The sequence below is a fragment of the Oncorhynchus gorbuscha genome, linkage group LG04, assembly GCF_021184085.1.
Source record: "Oncorhynchus gorbuscha isolate QuinsamMale2020 ecotype Even-year linkage group LG04, OgorEven_v1.0, whole genome shotgun sequence".
Lineage (NCBI taxonomy): Eukaryota > Metazoa > Chordata > Actinopteri > Salmoniformes > Salmonidae > Oncorhynchus > Oncorhynchus gorbuscha.
In genome coordinates this window covers 86,411,862-86,437,359 of record NC_060176.1, presented here as the reverse complement: position 1 = coordinate 86,437,359, position 25,498 = coordinate 86,411,862, and the positions used below count along the sequence as shown (strand labels likewise).

Below are 25,498 nucleotides of genomic sequence, written 5' to 3'. Positions count from 1 at the left end.
TCATCAGGGCTGTTAAACTATTAGGATGTAGATCAGGGCTGTTAAACTATTAGGATGTAGATCAGGGTATCATCAGGGATGTTAAACTATTAGGATGTAGATCAGGGGTATCATCAGGGATGTTAAACTATTAGGATGTAGATCAGGGCTATCATCAGGGGTGTTAAACTGTCAGGATGTAGGTCAGGGGTATCATCAGGGATGTTAAACTATTAGGATGTAGATCAGTCAGGGGTATCATCAGGGCTGTTAAACTATTAGGATGTAGGTCAGGGGTATCATCAGGGATGTTAAACTATTAGGATGTAGATCAGGGGTATCATCAGGGGTGTTAAACTATTAGGATGTAGATCAGGGGGTGTTAAACTCAGGATGTAGGTCAGGGTATCATCAGTTGTTAAACTATTAGGATGTAGATCAGGGGTATCATCAGGGGTGTTAAACTATTAGGATGTAGGTCAGGGGTATCATCAGGGATGTTAAACTATTAGGATCAGTAGAAACTCAGGGGTATCATCAGGGATGTTAAACTATTAGGATGTAGATCAGGGCTGTTAAACTATTAGGATGTAGATCAGGGCTGTTAAACTATCAGGATGTAGATCAGGGGTATCATCAGGGATGTTAAACTATTAGGATGTAGATCAGGAATCAGTATCATCGGGGTGTTAAACTATTAGGATGTAGATCAGGGGTGTTAAACTATTAGGATGTAGATCAGGGCTGTTAAACTATTAGGATGTAGATCAGGGCTGTTAAACTATTAGGATGTAGGTCAGGGTATCATCAGGGGTGTTACACTATCAGGATGTAGATCAGGGGTATCATCAGGGGTGTTAAACTATTAGGATGTAGATCAGGGCTGTTAAACTATTAGGATGTAGATCAGGGCTGTTAAACTATTAGGATGTAGGTCAGGGGTATCATCAGGGATGTTAAACTATTAGGATGTAGGTCAGGGGTGTTAAACTATTAGGATGTAGATCAGGGGTGTTAAACTATTAGGATGTAGATCAGGGATGTTAAACTATTAGGATGTAGATCAGGGGTGTTACACTATCAGGATGTAGATCAGGGGTGTTAAACTATTAGGATGTAGATCAGGGGTATCATCAGGGATGTTAAACTATTAGGATGTAGATCAGGGGTATCATCAGGGATGTTAAACTATTAGGATGTAGATCAGGGTTATCATCAGGGGTGTTAAACTGTCAGGATGTAGGTCAGGGGTATCATCAGGGATGTTAAACTATTAGGATGTAGATCAGGGGTATCATCAGGGATGTTAAACTATTAGGATGTAGATCAGGGTTATCATCAGGGGTGTTAAACTGTCAGGATGTAGGTCAGGGGTATCATCAGGGATGTTAAACTGTCAGGATGTAGATCAGGGGTATCATCAGGGATGTTAAACTGTCAGGATATAGATCAGGGGTATCATCAGGGATGTTAAACTGTCAGGATGTAGATCAGGGGTATCATCAGGGATGTTAAACTGTCAGGATGTAGATCAGGGGTATCATCAGGGGTATCATCAGGGGTATCATCAGGGGTATCATCAAGGGTGTTAAACTGTCAGGATGTAGATCAGGGGTATCATCAGGGGTGTTCAACTATTAGAATGTAGATCAGGGGTATCATCAGGGATATTAAACTATTAGGATGTAGATCAGGGGTATCATCAGGGGTGTTAAACTGTCAGGATATAGATCAGGGGTATCATCAGGGGTGTTAAACTGTCAGGATATAGATCAGGGGTGTCATCAGGGATGTTAAACTATTAGGATGTAGTCAGGGGTGTTAAACTATTAGGATGTAGATCAGGGGTGTTAAACTATTAGGATGTAGATCAGGGGTGTTAAACTATTAGGATGTATATCAGGGGTGTTAAACTATTAGGATGTAGATCAGGGGTGTTAAACTATTAGGATGTATATCAGGGGTGTTAAACTATTAGGATGTAGATCAGGGGTGTTAAACTATTAGGATGTAGATCAGGGGTGTTAAACTATTAGGATGTAGATCAGGGGTATCATCAGGGGTGTTAAACTATTAGGATGTAGGTCAGGGGTATCATCAGGGGTGTTAAACTATTAGGATGTAGGTCAGGGGTATCATCAGGGGTGTTAAACTATTAGGATGTAGGTCAGGGGTATCATCAGGGGTGTTAAACTATTAGGATGTAGATCAGGGGTATCATCAGGGTGTTAAACTATTAGGATGTAGATCAGGGCTGTTAAACTATTAGGATGTAGATCAGGGCTGTTAAACTATTAGGATGTAGGTCAGGGGTATCATCAGGGATGTTAAACTATTAGGATGTAGATCAGGGCTGTTAAACTATCAGGATGTAGATCAGGGGTATCATCAGGGATGTTAAACTATCAGGATGTAGATCAGGGGTATCATCAGGGATGTTAAACTGTCAGGATGTAGATCAGGGGTATCATCAGGGATGTTAAACTATCAGGATGTAGATCAGGGGTATCATCAGGGATGTTAAACTGTCAGGATGTAGATCAGGGGTATCATCAGGGGTGTTAAACTGTCAGGATGTAGATCAGGGGTATCATCAGGGATGTTAAACTATTAGGATGTAGATCAGGGGTATCATCAGGGATGTTAAACTATCAGGATGTAGATCAGGGGTATCATCAGGGATGTTAAACTGTCAGGATATAGATCAGGGGTGTCATCAGGGATGTTAAACTGTCAGGATATAGATCAGGGGGTGTCATCAGGGGTATCATCAGGGTATCATCAGGGATGTTAAACTATTAGGATGTAGTCAGGGGTGTTAAACTATTAGGATGTAGATCAGGGGTGTTAAACTATTAGGATGTAGATCAGGGGTGTTAAACTATTAGGATGTATATCAGGGGTGTTAAACTATTAGGATGTAGATCAGGGGTGTTAAACTATTAGGATGTATATCAGGGGTGTTAAACTATTAGGATGTAGATCAGGGGTGTTAAACTATTAGGATGTAGATCAGGGGTGTTAAACTATTAGGATGTAGATCAGGGGTATCATCAGGGGTGTTAAACTATTAGGATGTAGGTCAGGGGTATCATCAGGGGTGTTAAACTATTAGGATGTAGGTCAGGGGTATCATCAGGGGTGTTAAACTATTAGGATGTAGGTCAGGGGTATCATCAGGGTGTTAAACTATTAGGATGTAGATCAGGGGTATCATCAGGGGTGTTAAACTATTAGGATGTAGATCAGGGCTGTTAAACTATTAGGATGTAGATCAGGGCTGTTAAACTATTAGGATGTAGGTCAGGGGTATCATCAGGGATGTTAAACTATTAGGATGTAGATCAGGGCTGTTAAACTATCAGGATGTAGATCAGGGGTATCATCAGGGATGTTAAACTATCAGGATGTAGATCAGGGGTATCATCAGGGATGTTAAACTGTCAGGATGTAGATCAGGGGTATCATCAGGGATGTTAAACTATCAGGATGTAGATCAGGGGTATCATCAGGGATGTTAAACTGTCAGGATGTAGATCAGGGGTATCATCAGGGGTGTTAAACTGTCAGGATGTAGATCAGGGGTATCATCAGGGATGTTAAACTATTAGGATGTAGATCAGGGGTATCATCAGGGATGTTAAACTATCAGGATGTAGATCAGGGGTATCATCAGGGATGTTAAACTATCAGGATGTAGATCAGGGGTATCATCAGGGATGTTAAACTATCAGGATGTAGATCAGGGGTATCATCAGGGATGTTAAACTATCAGGATGTAGATCAGGGATGTTAAACTATCAGGATGTAGATCAGGGGTATCATCAGGGATGTTAAACTATCAGGATGTAGATCAGGGGTATCATCAGGGATGTTAAACTATCAGGATGTAGATCAGGGGTATCATCAGGGATGTTAAACTGTCAGGATGTAGATCAGGGGTATCATCAGGGGTGTTAAACTGTCAGGATGTAGATCAGGGGTATCATCAGGGATGTTAAACTATTAGGATGTAGATCAGGGGTATCATCAGGGATGTTAAACTATTAGGATGTAGATCAGGGGTGTTAAACTATTAGGACGTAGATCAGGGGTATCATCAGGGGTGTTAAACTATTAGGATGTAGATCAGGGGTGTTAAACTATTAGGATGTAGATCAGGGGTATCATCAGGGGTGTTAAACTGTCAGGATATAGATCAGGGGTATCATCAGGGGTGTCAAACTATTAGGATGTAGATCAGGGGTGTTAAACTATCAGGATGTAGATCAGGGGTATCGTCAGGGGTGTTAAACTGTCAGGATATAGATCAGGGGTATCATCAGGGGTGTTAAACTGTCAGGATATAGATCAGGGGTATCATCAGGGGTGTTAAACTGTCAGGATGTAGATCAGGGGTATCATCAGGGGTGTTAAACTGTCAGGATATAGATCAGGGGTATCATCAGGGGTGTTAAACTGTAAGGATATAGATCAGGGGTATCATCGGGTGTTAAACTGTCAGGATATAGATCAGGGGTATCATCAGGGATGTTAAACTGTCAGGATATAGATCAGGGTGTCATCAGGGGTATCATCAGGGATGTTAAACTATTAGGATGTAGATCAGGGGTGTTAAACTATCAGGATGTAGATCAGGGGTATCATCAGGGGTGTTAAACTGTCAGGATATAGATCAGGGGTATCATCAGGGTTTAAACTGTCAGGATATAGATCAGGGGTATCATCGGGTGTTAAACTGTCAGGATATAGATCAGGGGTGTCATCAGGGATGTTAAACTGTCAGGATATAGATCAGGGGTATCATCAGGGATGTTAAACTGTCAGGATGTAGATCAGGGGTATCATCAGGGATGTTAAACTGTCAGGATATAGATCAGGGGTATCATCAGGGATGTTAAACTGTCAGGATGTAGATCAGGGTATCATCAGGGATGTTAAACTGTCAGGATGTAGATCAGGGGTATCATCAGGGGTATCATCAGGGGTATCATCAAGGGTGTTAAACTGTCAGGATGTAGATCAGGGGTATCATCAGGGGTGTTCAACTATTAGAATGTAGATCAGGGGTATCATCAGGGATATTAAACTATTAGGATGTAGATCAGGGGTATCATCAGGGGTGTTAAACTGTCAGGATATAGATCAGGGGTATCATCAGGGGTGTTAAACTGTCAGGATATAGATCAGGGGTGTCATCAGGGATGTTAAACTGTCAGGATATAGATCAGGGCTGTCATCAGGGGTATCATCAGGGATGTTAAACTATTAGGATGTAGTCAGGGGTGTTAAACTATTAGGATGTAGATCAGGGGTGTTAAACTATTAGGATGTAGATCAGGGGTGTTAAACTATTAGGATGTATATCAGGGGTGTTAAACTATTAGGATGTAGATCAGGGGTGTTAAACTATTAGGATGTAGATCAGGGGTGTTAAACTATTAGGATGTAGATCAGGGGTATCATCAGGGGTGTTAAACTATTAGGATGTAGGTCAGGGGTATCATCAGGGGTGTTAAACTATTAGGATGTAGGTCAGGGGTATCATCAGGGGTGTTAAACTATTAGGATGTAGATCAGGGGTATCATCAGGGGTGTTAAACTATTAGGATGTACATCAGGGCTGTTAAACTATTAGGATGTAGATCAGGGCTGTTAAACTATTAGGATGTAGGTCAGGGGTATCATCAGGGATGTTAAACTATTAGGATGTAGATCAGGGCTGTTAAACTATCAGGATGTAGATCAGGGGTATCATCAGGGATGTTAAACTATCAGGATGTAGATCAGGGGTATCATCAGGGATGTTAAACTGTCAGGATGTAGATCAGGGGTATCATCAGGGGTGTCAAACTATTAGGATGTAGATCAGGGGTGTTAAACTATCAGGATGTAGATCAGGGGTATCATCAGGGGTGTTAAACTGTCAGGATATAGATCAGGGGTATCATCAGGGGTGTTAAACTGTCAGGATATAGATCAGGGGTATCATCAGGGGTGTTAAACTGTCAGGATGTAGATCAGGGGTATCATCAGGGGTGTTAAACTGTCAGGATATAGATCAGGGGTATCATCAGGGGTGTTAAACTGTAAGGATATAGATCAGGGGTATCATCGGGTGTTAAACTGTCAGGATATAGATCAGGGGTATCATCAGGGATGTTAAACTGTCAGGATATAGATCAGGGGTGTCATCAGGGGTATCATCAGGGATGTTAAACTATTAGGATGTAGATCAGGGGTGTTAAACTATCAGGATGTAGATCAGGGGTATCATCAGGGGTGTTAAACTGTCAGGATATAGATCAGGGGTATCATCAGGGGTGTTAAACTGTCAGGATATAGATCAGGGGTATCATCGGGTGTTAAACTGTCAGGATATAGATCAGGGGTGTCATCAGGGATGTTAAACTGTCAGGATATAGATCAGGGGTATCATCAGGGATGTTAAACTGTCAGGATGTAGATCAGGGGTATCATCAGGGATGTTAAACTGTCAGGATATAGATCAGGGGTATCATCAGGGATGTTAAACTGTCAGGATGTAGATCAGGGGTATCATCAGGGATGTTAAACTGTCAGGATGTAGATCAGGGGTATCATCAGGGGTATCATCAGGGGTATCATCAAGGGTGTTAAACTGTCAGGATGTAGATCAGGGGTATCATCAGGGGTGTTCAACTATTAGAATGTAGATCAGGGGTATCATCAGGGATATTAAACTATTAGGATGTAGATCAGGGGTATCATCAGGGGTGTTAAACTGTCAGGATATAGATCAGGGGTATCATCAGGGGTGTTAAACTGTCAGGATATAGATCAGGGGTGTCATCAGGGATGTTAAACTGTCAGGATATAGATCAGGGCTGTCATCAGGGGTATCATCAGGGATGTTAAACTATTAGGATGTAGTCAGGGGTGTTAAACTATTAGGATGTAGATCAGGGGTGTTAAACTATTAGGATGTAGATCAGGGGTGTTAAACTATTAGGATGTATATCAGGGGTGTTAAACTATTAGGATGTAGATCAGGGGTGTTAAACTATTAGGATGTAGATCAGGGTGTTAAACTATTAGGATGTAGATCAGGGGTATCATCAGGGGTGTTAAACTATTAGGATGTAGGTCAGGGGTATCATCAGGGTGTTAAACTATTAGGATGTAGGTCAGGGGTATCATCAGGGGTGTTAAACTATTAGGATGTAGATCAGGGGTATCATCAGGGGTGTTAAACTATTAGGATGTAGATCAGGGCTGTTAAACTATTAGGATGTAGATCAGGGCTGTTAAACTATTAGGATGTAGGTCAGGGGTATCATCAGGGATGTTAAACTATTAGGATGTAGATCAGGGCTGTTAAACTATCAGGATGTAGATCAGGGGTATCATCAGGGATGTTAAACTATCAGGATGTAGATCAGGGGTATCATCAGGGATGTTAAACTGTCAGGATGTAGATCAGGGGTATCATCAGGGATGTTAAACTATCAGGATGTAGATCAGGGGTATCATCAGGGATGTTAAACTGTCAGGATGTAGATCAGGGGTATCATCAGGGGTGTTAAACTGTCAGGATGTAGATCAGGGGTATCATCAGGGATGTTAAACTATTAGGATGTAGATCAGGGGTATCATCAGGGATGTTAAACTATCAGGATGTAGAACAGGGGTATCATCAGGGATGTTAAACTGTCAGGATATAGATCAGGGGTGTCATCAGGGATGTTAAACTGTCAGGATATAGATCAGGGGTGTCATCAGGGGTATCATCAGGGGTATCATCAGGGATGTTAAACTATTAGGATGTAGTCAGGGGTGTTAAACTATTAGGATGTAGATCAGGGGTGTTAAACTATTAGGATGTAGATCAGGGGTGTTAAACTATTAGGATGTATATCAGGGGTGTTAAACTATTAGGATGTAGATCAGGGGTGTTAAACTATTAGGATGTATATCAGGGGTGTTAAACTATTAGGATGTAGATCAGGGGTGTTAAACTATTAGGATGTAGATCAGGGGTGTTAAACTATTAGGATGTAGATCAGGGGTATCATCAGGGGTGTTAAACTATTAGGATGTAGGTCAGGGGTATCATCAGGGGTGTTAAACTATTAGGATGTAGGTCAGGGGTATCATCAGGGGTGTTAAACTATTAGGATGTAGGTCAGGGGTATCATCAGGGGTGTTAAACTATTAGGATGTAGATCAGGGGTATCATCAGGGGTGTTAAACTATTAGGATGTAGATCAGGGCTGTTAAACTATTAGGATGTAGATCAGGGCTGTTAAACTATTAGGATGTAGGTCAGGGGTATCATCAGGGATGTTAAACTATTAGGATGTAGATCAGGGCTGTTAAACTATCAGGATGTAGATCAGGGGTATCATCAGGGATGTTAAACTGTCAGGATGTGTAGATCAGGGGTATCATCAGGGATGTTAAACTATCAGGATGTAGATCAGGGGTATCATCAGGGATGTTAAACTGTCAGGATGTAGATCAGGGGTATCATCAGGGGTGTTAAACTGTCAGGATGTAGATCAGGGGTATCATCAGGGATGTTAAACTATTAGGATGTAGATCAGGGGTATCATCAGGGATGTTAAACTATCAGGATGTAGATCAGGGGTATCATCAGGGATGTTAAACTATCAGGATGTAGATCAGGGGTATCATCAGGGATGTTAAACTATCAGGATGTAGATCAGGGGTATCATCAGGGATGTTAAACTATCAGGATGTAGATCAGGGGTATCATCAGGGATGTTAAACTATCAGGATGTAGATCAGGGGTATCATCAGGGATGTTAAACTATCAGGATGTAGATCAGGGGTATCATCAGGGATGTTAAACTATCAGGATGTAGATCAGGGGTATCATCAGGGATGTTAAACTGTCAGGATGTAGATCAGGGGTATCATCAGGGGTGTTAAACTGTCAGGATGTAGATCAGGGGTATCATCAGGGATGTTAAACTATTAGGATGTAGATCAGGGGTATCATCAGGGATGTTAAACTATTAGGATGTAGATCAGGGGTGTTAAACTATTAGGATGTAGATCAGGGGTATCATCAGGGGTGTTAAACTATTAGGATGTAGATCAGGGGTGTTAAACTATTAGGATGTAGATCAGGGGTATCATCAGGGGTGTTAAACTATTAGGATGTAAATCAGGGGCATCATCAGGGGTGTTAAACTGTCAGGATATAGATCAGGGGTATCATCAGGGGTGTCAAACTATTAGGATGTAGATCAGGGGTGTTAAACTATCAGGATGTAGATCAGGGGTATCATCAGGGGTGTTAAACTGTCAGGATATAGATCAGGGGTATCATCAGGGGTGTTAAACTGTCAGGATATAGATCAGGGGTATCATCAGGGGTGTTAAACTGTCAGGATGTAGATCAGGGGTATCATCAGGGGTGTTAAACTGTCAGGATATAGATCAGGGGTATCATCAGGGGTGTTAAACTGTAAGGATATAGATCAGGGGTATCATCGGGTGTTAAACTGTCAGGATATAGATCAGGGGTATCATCAGGGATGTTAAACTGTCAGGATATAGATCAGGGGTGTCATCAGGGGTATCATCAGGGATGTTAAACTATTAGGATGTAGATCAGGGGTGTTAAACTATCAGGATGTAGATCAGGGGTATCATCAGGGGTGTTAAACTGTCAGGATATAGATCAGGGGTATCATCAGGGGTGTTAAACTGTCAGGATATAGATCAGGGGTATCATCGGGTGTTAAACTGTCAGGATATAGATCAGGGGTGTCATCAGGGATGTTAAACTGTCAGGATATAGATCAGGGGTATCATCAGGGATGTTAAACTGTCAGGATGTAGATCAGGGGTATCATCAGGGATGTTAAACTGTCAGGATATAGATCAGGGGTATCATCAGGGATGTTAAACTGTCAGGATGTAGATCAGGGGTATCATCAGGGATGTTAAACTGTCAGGATGTAGATCAGGGGTATCATCAGGGGTATCATCAGGGGTATCATCAGTATCATCAACTGTTAAACTGTCAGGATGTAGATCAGGGGTATCATCAGGGGTGTTCAACTATTAGAATGTAGATCAGGGGTATCATCAGGGATATTAAACTATTAGGATGTAGATCAGGGGTATCATCAGGGGTGTTAAACTGTCAGGATATAGATCAGGGGTATCATCAGGGGTGTTAAACTGTCAGGATATAGATCAGGGGTGTCATCAGGGATGTTAAACTGTCAGGATATAGATCAGGGCTGTCATCAGGGGTATCATCAGGGATGTTAAACTATTAGGATGTAGTCAGGGGTGTTAAACTATTAGGATGTAGATCAGGGGTGTTAAACTATTAGGATGTAGATCAGGGGTGTTAAACTATTAGGATGTATATCAGGGGTGTTAAACTATTAGGATGTAGATCAGGGGTGTTAAACTATTAGGATGTAGATCAGGGGTATCATCAGGGGTGTTAAACTATTAGGATGTAGGTCAGGGGTATCATCAGGGGTGTTAAACTATTAGGATGTAGGTCAGGGGTATCATCAGGGGTGTTAAACTATCAGGATGTAGATCAGGGGTATCATCAGGGATGTTAAACTGTCAGGATGTAGATCAGGGGTATCATCAGGGGTGTTAAACTGTCAGGATGTAGATCAGGGGTATCATCAGGGATGTTAAACTATTAGGATGTAGATCAGGGGTATCATCAGGGATGTTAAACTATTAGGATGTAGATCAGGGGTGTTAAACTATTAGGATGTAGATCAGGGGTATCATCAGGGGTGTTAAACTATTAGGATGTAGATCAGGGGTGTTAAACTATTAGGATGTAGATCAGGGGTATCATCAGGGGTGTTAAACTATTAGGATGTAGATCAGGGGTATCATCAGGGGTGTTAAACTGTCAGGATATAGATCAGGGGTATCATCAGGGGTGTCAAACTATTAGGATGTAGATCAGGGGTGTTAAACTATTAGGATGTAGATCAGGGGTATCATCAGGGGTGTTAAACTATTAGGATGTAGATCAGGGGTATCATCAGGGGTGTTAAACTATTAGGATGTAGATCAGGGGTGTTAAACTATTAGGATGTAGATCAGGGTTATCATCAGGGGTGTTAAACTGTCAGGATGTAGATCAGGAGTATCATCAGGGCTGTTAAACTATTAGGATGTAGATAAGGGGTATCATCAGGGATGTTAAACTATCAGGATGTAGATCAGGGGTATCATCAGGGATGTTAAACTATCAGGATGTAGATCAGGGGTATCATCAGGGATGTTAAACTATCAGGATGTAGATCAGGGGTATCATCAGGGATGTTAAACTATCAGGATGTAGATCAGGGGTATCATCAGGGATGTTAAACTATCAGGATGTAGATCAGGGGTATCATCAGGGATGTTAAACTGTCAAGATGTAGATCAGGGGTATCATCAGGGGTGTTAAACTGTCAGGATGTAGATCAGGGGTATCATCAGGGATGTTAAACTATTAGGATGTAGATCAGGGGTATCATCAGGGATGTTAAACTATTAGGATGTAGATCAGGGGTGTTAAACTATTAGGATGTAGATCAGGGGTATCATCGGGGGTGTTAAACTATTAGGATGTAGATCAGGGGTGTTAAACTATTAGGATGTAGATCAGGGGTATCATCAGGGGTGTTAAACTATTAGGATGTAGATCAGGGGTATCATCAGGGGTGTTAAACTGTCAGGATATAGATCAGGGGTATCATCAGGGGTGTCAAACTATTAGGATGTAGATCAGGGGTGTTAAACTATTAGGATGTAGATCAGGGGTATCATCAGGGGTGTTAAACTATTAGGATGTAGATCAGGGGTGTTAAACTATTAGGATGTAGATCAGGGTTATCATCAGGGGTGTTAAACTGTCAGGATGTAGATCAGGAGTATCATCAGGGCTGTTAAACTATTAGGATGTAGATAAGGGGTATCATCAGGGATGTTAAACTATCAGGATGTAGATCAGGGGTATCATCAGGGATGTTAAACTATCAGGATGTAGATCAGGGGTATCATCAGGGATGTTAAACTATCAGGATGTAGATCAGGGGTATCATCAGTGATGTTAAACTATCAGGATGTAGATCAGGGGTATCATCAGGGATGTTAAACTATCAGGATGTAGATCAGGGGTATCATCAGGGATGTTAAACTGTCAGGATGTAGATCAGGGGTATCATCAGGGGTGTTAAACTGTCAGGATGTAGATCAGGGGTATCATCAGGGATGTTAAACTATTAGGATGTAGATCAGGGGTATCATCAGGGATGTTAAACTATTAGGATGTAGATCAGGGGTGTTAAACTATTAGGATGTAGATCAGGGTATCATCGGGGTGTTAAACTATTAGGATGTAGATCAGGGGTGTTAAACTATTAGGATGTAGATCAGGGGTGTTAAACTATTAGGATGTAGATCAGGGGTATCATCAGGGGTGTTAAACTGTCAGGATATAGATCAGGGGTATCATCAGGGGTGTCAAACTATTAGGATGTAGATCAGGGGTGTTAAACTATTAGGATGTAGATCAGGGGTATCATCAGGGGTGTTAAACTATTAGGATGTAGATCAGGGGTATCATCAGGGGTGTTAAACTATTATGATGTAGATCAGGGGTGTTAAACTATTAGGATGTAGATCAGGGTTATCATCAGGGGTGTTAAACTGTCAGGATGTAGATCAGGAGTATCATCAGGGCTGTTAAACTATTAGGATGTAGATAAGGGGTGTCATCAGGGGTGTTAAACTATTAGGATGTAGATCAGGGGTATCATCAGGGGTGTTAAACTATTAGGATGTAGATCAGGGGTGTTACACTATCAGGATGTAGATCAGGGGTATCATCAGGGGTGTTAAACTATTAGGATGTAGATCAGGGCTTTTAAACTATTAGGATGTAGATCAGGGCTGTTAAACTATTAGGATGTAGATCAGGGATGTTAAACTATTAGGATGTAGATCAGGGGTGTTACACTATCAGGATGTAGATCAGGGGTGTTAAACTATTAGGATGTAGATCAGGGGTATCATTAGGGATGTTAAACTATTAGGATGTAGATCAGGGGTGTTAAACTATTAGGATGTTGATCAGGGGTATCATCAGGGGTGTTAAACTATCAGGGTGTAGATCAGGGGTGTTAAACTATCAGATTGTAGATCAGGGGTGTTAAACTGTCAGGATGTAGATCAGGGGTATCATCAGGGATGTTAAACTATCAGGATGTAGATCAGGGGTATCATCAGGGATGTTAAACTATCAGGATGTAGATCAGGGGTATCATCAGGGATGTTAAACTGTCAGGATGTAGGTCAGGGGTATCATCAGGGATGTTAAACTATTAGGATGTAGGTCAGGGGTATCATCAGGGGTGTTAAACTATTAGGATGTAGGTCAGGAGTATCATCAGGGGTGTTAAACTATTAGGATGTAGATCAGGGCTGTTAAACTATTAGGATGTAGATCAGGGCTGTTAAACTATTAGGATGTAGATCAGGGATGTTAAACTATTAGGATGTAGATCAGGGGTGTTACACTATCAGGATGTAGATCAGGGGTGTTAAACTATTATGATGTAGATCAGGGGTATCATCAGGGATGTTAAACTATTAGGATGTAGATCAGGGGTGTTAAACTATTAGGATGTTGATCAGGGGTATCATCAGGGGTGTTAAACTATTAGGATGTAGATCAGGGGTGTTAAACTATTAGGATGTTGATCAGGGGTATCATCAGGGGTGTTAAACTATCAGGGTGTAGATCAGGGGTGTTAAACTATCAGATTGTAGATCAGGGGTGTTAAACTGTCAGGATGTAGATCAGGGGTATCATCAGGGGTGTTAAACTGTCAGGATGTAGATCAGGGGTATCATCAGGGATGTTAAACTATTAGGATGTAGATCAGGGGTATCATCAGGGGTGTTAAACTATTAGGATGTAGATCAGGGGTATCATCAGGGATGTTAAACTGTCAGGATGTAGGTCAGGGGTATCATTAGGGGTGTTACACTATCAGGATGTAGATCAGGATTGTCAAACTCATGTTTCCCAATTCGCCACATTCAGTTTTCACTGTGGTCTGGAGGTACCCTATTTAAAAATAAATATATTTCCTCATTGGCTAAAATTAGCAAAATATAGTACTCTATCCATCACTTTTGGAATTGTCTATGCCCTCTTGACAGCCTAGCATTTGTTTTGATGATGTTTAGCAAGCTGGACAGAGTGAAGAGTATATCATTTATTTTAGTTATTTCAATGTCGATTAAGATCGTTTTCCCCCAGAATGTTTTTCAGACATTTGTATTTTTACTAAAACCTCCTGCCAGTGCCTCTCCCGTTCCTAGTTGGATGACAGTGAAGTTTCAGAGAGAGAACAGATATTTCGTCTTGGGCAGGAAGCACTCTCACCCCTTTCCTGTCCTCTGTAGCCCACCACCATGAGCACAGTTCAACTCCCTGCTGTACTCTTATACTCTGCTTCTGTGTTGGGGTTACACTATGTTATAATGCACTATAGATGTATAATAGCGCATAAAGCTGTGTTCTAATGTTTTAAAGATCTGCTTTACTGTGTTCTACTGTTTACTCCAGGGTGTGTTGGAGAGCTTCCTGGGCACGGCGGTATCTGGAGGGATCTTCTGTCTGCTGGCTGGCCAGCCTCTCACCATCCTCAGCAGCACTGGACCTGTTCTGGTCTTCGAGAGGCTGCTATTCAACTTCAGCAAGTTAGGATCTTCACTTTACCTCGCAATCATGGGGTTCTAACTAATCATGTTCAATGACTTGACTATCTGGAGTTCTAACTAATCATGTACAATGACCTGACTATCTGGAGTTTTAACTAACCATGGTTGAATTATGGTCATGGTTGCTGTTGTTACAGTAACTAACCATGGTGATTCCCTCTCCTCTCTCTATTCCTCTCTTTCTCCTTTTTCCTCCAGAGACAATGACTTTGACTATCTGGAGTTCCGGCTGTGGATTGGTCTGTGGTCTGCGTTCTTTTGTCTGCTGCTGGTTGCTACTGACGCCAGCTACATGGTTCAGTACTTCACCCGATTCACAGAGGAGGGCTTCTCCTGCCTCATCTCCTTCATCTTCATCTATGATGCCTTCAAGAAGATGCTGAAGCTGGCTGACTACTACCCCATCAACTCTGACTACCAGATTGACTATGTCACCCAGTATGACTGTATGTGTATGGCCCCTACCATCTTAGGTAAGACCTACCTACTCAACTACCCACTGTATGTGTATAGCCCCTACCATATTAGGTAAGACCTACCTACCAACTTAAGCTTTCATGGCTGGGAGAGGCTTCAGAAAAGTCCTAATTGAGGAAAATGTTGGTTCCTCTGAAGTTCTTGGCTCTCTGCAGAACAGTCATCTTGTCCTTAAACCTCAGGAACATGAATCGGCCTGGGTCTGTCACCTAGGTTGGTTACAGGTATTTCAGACAAGTCGATGCGCTCCGCCTCAATCTTTGTATAATCCATCTGCAGCTTTTCAGAAAAGATTTTTCTCACTTTCTTGTCAGACTCTGCCCAGTTCATGTGAAGACAGTAGAACATTTTGAGGATCTCAGGACCCATGCCAAATCTTTTTAGTTTCCTGAGGGGGAATAGGCTTTGTCGTGCCCTCTTCACGACAGTCTTGGTGTGTTTGGACCATTCTAATTTGTTGGTGATGTGGACCCCAAGGAACTTGAAGCTCTCAACCTGCTCCACTACAGCCCCGTCAATGAGAATAGGGGCTCGGCCCTCCTTTTCCTGTGGTCCACAATCTCCTTAGTCTTGGTTACGTTGAGGGATAAGTTGTTATTCTGGTGTTGGAGTTGTGCCTGGCCATGTAGTCGTGGGTGAACAGGGAGTACAGGAGGGGACGAAGCACGCACCCCTGGGGGGCTCCAGTGTTGAGGATCAGCATGGCAGATGTGTTGTTACCTACCCTCACCACCTGAGGGCGGCCCGTCAGGATCCAAGTCCAGGATCCAGTTGCAGAGGGAGGTGTTTAGTCCCAGGATCCTTAGCTTAGTGATGAGCTTTGAGGGCACTATGGTGTTGAACGCTGAGCTGTAGTCAATGAATAGCATTCTCACATAGGTGTTCCTTTTGTCCAGGTAGGAAAGGGCAGTGTGGAGTGCAATAGAGATTCGATCATCTGTGGATCTGTGAAATAGTCAAAATTATACTGCAGTCTGTAGTGAAACAAGTCAAATAGTCAAAAGTATTCATGACTCACCACCTGGTTTCAGTCTGATGTAGCAAAATGTGAAATGGTGTTTTTACATTGGATAAAAGTAGAGACTCAGAGCTACAAAATTGTATATCTTACACTGTATTTGAGGAACAATGGGAAAGTAATTATGCTTTGAAAGGTGATCAACTTGTAAACTCACGTTTGAGAAAATCACCTGTTGAATGTTTTGGTATCTAGTGAAGAGCTCCTCTAGCTAGCTAGCTAACAGTACACTTTAGCTTGAAATGAAACCACTCTCTGTCAAAATTAAAAATGTGTCATATCTGAAAATGTAGCTAGCTAACACTAGACTATCTTACCTGCATTCATCACCAGGCATCGTGGATGCTTCTACCTGTCAGGAATGCCATACCATGGTTGCCTTGAAGATGTAATCCGGAGACAGGTGTTTTGTAATCCGGAGACAGGTGTTTTGTAATCCGGAGACAGGTGTTTTGTAATCTGGAGACAGGTGTTTTGTAATCTGGAGACGGGTGTTTTGTAATCCGGAGACGGGTGTTTTGTAATCTGGAGACGGGTGTTTTGTAATCTGGAGACGGGTGTTTTGTAATCCGGAGACGGGTGTTTTGTAATCCGGAGACGGGTGTTTTGTAATCCGGAGACGGGTGTTTTGTAATCCGGAGACGGGTGTTTTGTAATCCGGAGACGGGTGTTTTGTAATCTGGAGACGGGTGTTTTGTAATCCGGAGACGGGTGTTTTGTAATCTGGAGACGGGTGTTTTGTAATCTGGAGACGGGTGTTTTGTAATCTGGAGACGGGTGTTTTGTAATCTGGAGACGGGTGTTTTGTAATCCGGAGACGGGTGTTTTGTAATCTGGAGACGGGTGTTTTGTAATCTGGAGACGGGTGTTTTGTAATCTGGAGACGGGTGTTTTGTAATCTGGAGACGGGTGTTTTGTAATCTGGAGACGGGTGTTTTGTAATCTGGAGACGGGTGTTTTGTAATCTGGAGACAGGTGTTTTGTAATCTGGAGACAGGTGTTTTGTAATCTGGAGACAGGTGTTTTGTAATCTTGAGACAGGTGTTTTCTCCATCTCCTTAGCTATCATAATTCCACTGATTACAAAACTTGATCCTCCAGAAAATGGAGAGCAACACTTATGCAGTTCCACTACACAATATATAAAAGAAAAGCAGTGTTCGACAGGATTACCAACCCAGATTGACGAGCTCAAATAGACAGAAGCCTTCAATATGGCAGACCAATCCGAACTTCTCTCTCGGCATGTCCAGCCCACTCATTATCTTAGCCAATCTTAGCTACTGTGAAGATTGCCAACTTTTCTGTGGCTAAACCAACAAGGCTTGTAATTTAACAATGGCATACAAGTTTGTTATTAAGGCACATGGAAGTTCACATGTTCAAGAAGGTATTTCTGCCAAAAACGTATTTTGATTGTTAAAAATGTTTTACGTTCAAACAGCTCTCCTGTGAAGTCGTGGCTTGAGACATTCACCAAGTTTCCTGAATCGGGTCACATACTATAGTCTAGTGAAAAAGGTGAAATATTCAAAATGATACTGCAGTGAAACAAGTGAATAGTCAACATTATACTGTAGTGAAACACATTAAATAGTCAACATTATACTGTCGTGAAACACATTAAATAGTCAACATTATACTGTTGTGAAACACATTAAATAGTCAACATTATACTGTTGTGAAACACATTAAATAGTCAACATTATACTGTTGTGAAACACATTAAATAGTCACATTATACTGTAGTGAAACACATTAAATAGTCACATTATACTGTAGTGAAACACATTAAATAGTCAAAGTGATGCTGTAGTCTGTGGTGAAACAAGTGAATACTCAACATTATACTGTAGTGAAACACATTAAATAGTCTAAATGATACTGTAGTAAGAAAGAAAAGGAGAAGAACAGTAATTTATTGCTCATTATCTTGCAGAGATAAAGCATGAGAAATAGTCGTAAAGTGAATACTACAGTGAATTAGGTGGAATAGTCTCAACAATACTTTTGTAGAAGGTGATGGAAATAACCACTGTGTGACCACAGAGATAAAAATGTTTCAAAGGTGCCAGGTTGTGGACGTTAGCAGAGGAGAAGAGCGAGAGGTGTAACTGGGCCCAAAATCTGTCTTCACCAGCAGGTGTTTTTTTTTCACTCACCAAGCGAGGAGTTTTTGTATGGAGGTCAGTGAGCGAATGTATAATTTGTTTAACAAAATATGTAATGGCTTATTTGCTACTTGTGGCTTATTAGTTTGAATATAAGTTTTCTACTGATAAGGTTGTTACAGGTGTACTGATATAAGTAGGACACGTGACATCCCGGCAACTTTGATAAAAAAACACTGTATCGGAGTTATGCATTGTCATGACTAGTTACCACAGCCTCAAAGACATAAATGCCACTTTTTCTACAATTTCTCTCCTTAAAATGTGATTTTAAACCTAACCTTAACCACACTGCTAACCTTATGCTTAATGCTAACCTTAAATTAGAACCAACCCCCCCCCCAAAAAATTTTTTTTTTAAAAAAAATAATAATATGCATTTTTACAATTTGGGCAATTAGATTTTGTGAATGTGGTAACTAGTGGAAACCGTTGTGGCGTTTGTACAGTGTATTCGGAAAGTTACAGCTCTAAAGTCACTTAAAAAGTTCCACCTTCTCCACTACTGTTCCTACGATGTGGATAGGGGGGTGCTCCCTCTGCTGTCTATCAGGTCAATATAATGGATAATCTGTGGTGCTCGTCTGATCCTGAATGACTACATTTGTATTCTGGCCAGGAATCTCTGGAGGGAAACAACAGATGTTTAAATGAGTTCCCAGGTGCTGTTGAATGGGTCATGCTGGAATGCCAGGTTGGTTGCTGTTGTTGAAGGGGTCATGGTGGGATGCCAGGTTGGTTGCTGTTAAATGGGTCATGCTGGGATGCCAGGTTGGTTGCTGTTGAATGGGTCACTGCGGGATGCCAGGTTGGTTGCTGTTGAAGGGGTCATGGTGCTTCTATACCTGCATTGCTTGCTGTTTGGGGTTTTAGGCTGGGTTTCTGTACAGCACTTTGATATATCAGCAGATGTAAGAAGGGCTATCTATATAAATACATTTGATTTGATGGTGATATGCCAGGTTAGCTGCTTTTGAAGGGGTCATGGTGGGATGCCAGGTTGGCTGCTGCAGGGGGTAATGGTGGGATGCCAGGTTGGCTGCTTTTAAAGGGGTCTTGGTGGGATGCCAGGTTGGCTGCTTTTAAAGGGGTCTTGGTGGGATGCCAGGTTGGTGGGATGCCAGGTTGGGGTCTTGCTGGGATGCCAGGTTGGCCTTTAAAGGGGTCTTGGTGGGATGCCAGGTTTAACATCTAGGGGTAATGGTGGGATGCCAGGTTATTTCTGAGACTGATTTGTTCTCTTGGTGGGATGCCAGGTTGGCTGCTGCAGGGTTTGGGATGCCAGGTTGGCTGCTTTAAAGGGGTCTTGTCTGGGATGCCAGGTTGGCTGCTGCAGGGGTACATCTTCAGTATGTGGGATGCCAGGTTGGTTGCTCTCTTGGTCAACATCTCTTGCAGTAAAATTAATCTCTTAACATCTAGATTATTTCTGAGACTGATTTGTTCTCTTGTTGTCCTCCAGAAAACAGTAAGTCCCCCAGGTGTTTGGAGATCCTCTGGATGCTGAAAGCACTGCTGTCTGGTACTTCAACAACACTGATCTAGTAAGTCCCCCAACCCATACCCCTAACCCTACATCTTCAGTATGCTGATAGCACTGCTGTCTGGTACTTCAACAACACTGATCTAGTCCCCCAACCCAAACCCCAAACTCTAACCCCTAACCCCAAGTCCCCCAACCCATACCCCTAACCTTACATCTTCAGTATGTCTCTGATAGCACTGCTGTCTGGTACTTCAACAACACTGATCTAGTAAGTCCCCCTCTCAACCCATACCCAGCCTAACCCTACATCTTCAGCCTATGTTTTGTCTCTACAGCCTCTCATATTGTTTTGTCTCTACAGCCTCTCATATTGTTTTGTCTCTACAGCCTCTCATGGTCTCTACAGCCTCTCAACAACACTGATCTAGTATTGTTTTGTCTCTACAGCCTCTCATTTTGTTTTGTCTCTACAGCATATTGTTTTGTCTCTAACCCTCACATCTTCAGTATACTGTTTTGTCTCTACACTGCTCATCTTGTTTTTCTCTACAACATTGATCTGTCTCTACAGCCTCCAACTCTACAAACCTCATTTTGTTTTGTCTCTTCAGCCTCTCATATTGTTTTGTCTCTAAGCCCTAATTGTTTTGTCTCTAAAGCTCTCAACCCTCTAAGCCCTCAAACTCTAAGCCACTAACCCAGCCACTCAAACTCTCATTTTGTTTTGTCTCTAAGCCCCAAACTCATAAACACAATAGGGTTTTGTCTCTAAAGCCTCATATTGTTTTGTCTCTAAGCCTCATATTGTTTTGTCTCTACAGCCTCTCATATTGTTTTGTCTCTACAGCCTCTCATATTGTTTTGTCTCTACAGCCTCTCATATTGTTTTGTCTCTACAGCCTCTCATATTGTTTTGTCTCTACAGCCTCATATTGTTTTGTCTCTACAACCTCTCATTGTTTTGTCTCTACAGCCTCTCATATTGTTGTCTCTACAGCCTCATATTGTTTTGTCTCTACAGCCTCTCATTTTGTTTTGTCTCTACAGCCTCTCATATTGTTTTGTCTCTACAGCCTCTCATATTGTTTTGTCTCTACAGCCTCTCATATTGTTTTGTCTCTACAGCCTCTCATATTGTTTTGTCTCTACAGCCTCTCATATTGTTTTGTCTCTACAGCCTCTCATTTTGTTTTGTCTCTACAGCCACTCATATTGTTTTGTCTCTACAGCCACTCATATTGTTTTGTCTCTACAGCCTAAGTTGTATTGATTTATATCTACAGTCTCTAAGCCACATAGTTATGTCTTTAAAGCCTCTAAGTCATATTGTTTTAGCTCAACAGTCTCTCATTGTTTTGTCTCTACAAACTGTAAGTTATATTGTTTTATCTCTACATATTCTACGTCATATTGTTTGGTGTCTACAGCCCTCATTGTTTTCACTCTACAGCCTCTAAGTCATATTGTTTTGTCTCTGCATTCTCTGAATACTTTTTTGTGTCCGCAGCCTCTGAATGCCACGTGGTCGTCCCTGTCTAAGAAGGATTGTGTGAAGTATGGAGGAGAGCTGGTGGGGAAGGCATGTAAATATGTTCCTGACATCACTCTGATCTCCTTCATCCTTTTCCTGGGAACCTACACTACCTCCATGATGCTGAAGAAGTTCAAGACCAGTCCTTTCTTCCCAACATGGGTCAGTACTTAACCCTTACCCTAACCCTAACCCTACAGTACACACCTACTCTTCCCTTACTGTACACACCTAACCCTATTGTGCACACCTAACCCTACTGTACACACCTACCCCTACTGTACACACCTAACCCTGATATTGTGACTGTCATTGTACATGTATATCTCTGTGTAGGTAATGTTTGTAACCCTAATCTGTGCTTGGTTACATGTGTGTTTCTCTCTGTGTAGGTGAGGAAACTAATCAGTGACTTTGCCATTATCTTGGCTATCCTGATCTTTTGCGGTGTGGACATGCTAGTAGGAGTGGACACTCCCAAGCTCATAGTCCCAACTGAGTTCAAGGTACGGATCATTTCAGATTTCACACCTGTCTATTTAAGGTCCCACAGTTGACAGTGCATGTCAGAGCAAAGACCAAGCCATGAGGTCAAAGGAATTGTCCGTAGAGCTACGAAACAGAATTGTGTCGAGGCACAGATCTGGGGAAGGTTACCAAAACATTTCTGAAGCATTCAAGGTCCCCAAGAACACAGTGGCCTCCATCATTCTTAAATGGAGAAGTTTGGAACCACCAAGACTCTTCCTAGAGCTGGCCGCCTGGCGAAACTGAGCAATTGGGGGAGAAGAACCTTGGTCAGGGAGATGACCAAGATCCCGATGGTCACTCTGACAGACCTCCAGAGTTCCTCTGTGGAGATGGGAGGACCTTCCAGAAGGACAGCCATCTCTGCAGCACTCCACCGATCAGGCCTTTATGGTAGAGTGACCAGACGGAAGCCACTTCTTAGTAAAAGGCACATGACAGCCCGCTTGGAGTTTGTCAAAAGGCACCTAAAGACTCAGATCATGAGAAACAAGATTTTCTAGTCTGATGAAACCAAGATTGAACTCTTTGGCCTGAATGCCAAGTGTTATGTCTAGAGGAAAACTGGCACCATCCCTACAGTGAAGCGTGCTGATGGCAGCATCATGCTGTGGGGATTATATTCAGTGGCAGGGACTGGGAGACTAGTCAGGATCGTGGGAAAGATGAAAGGAGCAAAGTACAGAGAGATCCTTGACGAAAACCTGCTCCAGAGCGCTCAGGACCTCAAACTGGGGGAGAATGTTAACCTTCCAACCGTTCTATTTTATTTCACCATTAACTTAACCAGGTAGGTTAATTGATAACAAGTTCTTATTTATAACTGAAACATGGCCAAGATAAAGCAAAGCAGTTTGACACAAACAACACAGAGTTACACATGGAATAAACAAGTGTACAGTCGATAACACAATAGATAATCGTCCTCAGATAATCACATGGTTTGCTTTCGCCGTAAAGCCTTTTTGAAATCTGACAACACGGCTGGATTAACAAGAAGCTACACTTTATTTTGATGTATTACACTTGTGATTTTATGAAAGTTAAATATTTATAATACAGTAATTTGAATTTTGCGCTCTGCAATTTCACCAGATGTTGGCCAGGTGGGACGCTATCGTCCCACCTACCCATAAGAAGTTAACCTGTTGAGTGTAAGGGGAAGTATTTTGATGTTTGGATGAAAAACGTACCCAAATGAAACTGCCTATTTCTCAGGCCCAGAATCTAGAATATGCATATAATTGTCAGATTAAGATGGAAAACACTCTAAAGTTTCCAAAACTGTCAAAATATTGTCTGTGAGTATAACCGAACTGATATTGCAGGCAAAAACCTGAGGAAAATCCACCCATGAAGTAATTAAGAGAAACAAATCTCCCTGTTCCATTGCATGCCTTCCCTCCATTTAAAAGGATATCAACCAGATTCCTTCCCCTATGGCTTCCACATGGTGTGAACAGTCTTTAGACATAGTTTCAGGCTTTTATTCTTAAAAATGAGTGAGAACAATCACTTCGCGTCAGTGGATGGCTGGGTGCCAGCAGAGTTTTGCATGAGCAACAGCTTGGAGCAGACATTTTCTCTCTCTCTCCTATTGAAAAAGCAACGGTCCGGTTGAAATATTATCAATTATTTATTGTAAAAACAACCTGAGGATTGATTATAAAAAACATTTGACATGTTTCTACGAACCTTACGGATACAATTTGGAATTGTCATCTGCCCGTCATGACCTGCACGAGCCTGTGGATTTCTGGACAAAACGTGTCAACCAAATGGAGGTATTTTGGATATAAAAATTATCTTTATGGAACAAAAGGAACATGTATTGTGTAAGTGGGAGTCTCGTGAGTGCGAACATCCGAAGATCATCAAAGGTAAGCGATTAATTTTATTGCTTTTCTGAATTTCGTGACCAATCTACTTTGCTGCTAGATGTTTGGAATGTTTTGTCTGCTGAGAGAGATTTCCTAGCATAAACACTTGGATAGCTTTTGCTGTAAAGCTTTTTTGAAATCTGACATGCCAGGTGGATTACCAACAAGCTAAGCTGTGTTTTGCTATATTGCACTTGTGATTTCATGAAAATAAAATATTTTTTGTAATTTCATTTGAGTTTGGCGCTCTACAAAATGGTTGTTGACGAAAATGATCCTGCTAAAGGGATGGGTGTGCCAAGAAGTTAACCGTGTCCAAAGAAGGGCCAGATGTATACAGAATGGTGTCGTCTGCGTAGAGGTGGATCATGGAATCACCCGCAGCAAGAACGACATCGTTGATATATACAGAGAAAAGAGTCGGCCCTAGAATTGAACCCTGTGGTACCCCCATAGAGACTGCCAGAGGTCGAGACAACAGGCCCTCTGATTTGACACACTAAACTCAATCTGAGAAGTATTTGGTGAATCAGGCGTTGCAGTCATTTGAGAATGAAAGGCTGCTGACTCTACCGATAAGAATGTGGTGATTGACAGAGTCAAAAGCTTTGGCCAGGTCAATGAAGATGGCTGCACAGTACTTTCTTTTATCGATGACGGTTATGATATCATTTAGTACCTTGAGCGTGGTTGAGGTGCACCCGTGACAAGCTCGGAAACCGGATTGCACAGCAGAGAAGGTACGGTGGGATTCAAAATGGTCAGTGATCTGTTAATAACTAGGCTTTCAAAGTCTTTAGAGAGACAGTGCAGGATGGATATAGGTCTATAACAGTTTGGGTCTAGAGTGGCCCCCCCCTTTGAAGAGGAGGATGACCGCGGCAGCTTTCCAATCTTTAGGGATCTCGGACTATACGAAAAAGAGGTTGAACAGACTGGTAATAGGGTTTGCAACAATTGTGGCAGATATGTTTAGAAAGAGAGGGTCCAGATTGTCTAGCTCAGCTGATTTGTACGGGTCCAGGTTTTGTAGCTCTTTCAGAACCTGCTTTCTGGATTTGGGTGAAGGAGAAATGGGGGATGCTTGGGCAAGTAGCTGCGGGGGGTGAGGAGCTGTTGGCCGGGGTTGGGGTAAACAGGAAGAAGGCATGGCCAGCTGTAGAGAAATTCTTATTGAAATTCTCGATTATCGTTGTTTATCGGTGGTGACAGTATTACCCATCTTCAGTGCAGTGGGCAGCTGGGAAGAGGTGTTCTTATTCTCCATGGACTTTACAGTGTCCCAGAACATTTTTTGAGTTTGTGTTGCAGGAAGCAAATTTCTGCTTGAAAAAGCTAGCCTTGGCTTTTCTAACTGCCTGTGTATATTGGTTTCTAGCTTTCCTGAAAAGTTGCATATCACGGGGGCTGTTTGATGCTTATGCAGAACGCCATAGGTTGTTTTTGTGTTGGTTAAGGGCAGTCAGGTCTGGAGACAACCAAGGGCTATATCTTTTCCTGGTTCTACATTTCTTGAATGGGGCATGCTTATTTAAGATGGTGAGGAAGGCATACAAAAAAAACAGGCATCCTCTACTGACGGGATGAGATCAATATCCTTCCAGGATACCCCGGCCAGGTCGATTAGAAAGGCCTGCTTGCTGAAGTGTT

General features: G+C 42.1%; 1 protein-coding gene across 1 annotated transcript in view; it reads left to right on the top strand.

The window, feature by feature from the left end:
* slc4a4a (solute carrier family 4 member 4a) overlaps positions 1-25,498 on the top strand; it is a 533,895-nt gene that overhangs the window by 388,124 nt on the left and 120,273 nt on the right. The window contains 2 exon segments of the mRNA XM_046348253.1: positions 21,417-21,602; positions 21,833-21,946. Of these exon segments, the coding sequence (XP_046204209.1) occupies positions 21,417-21,602; positions 21,833-21,946 (300 nt within the window).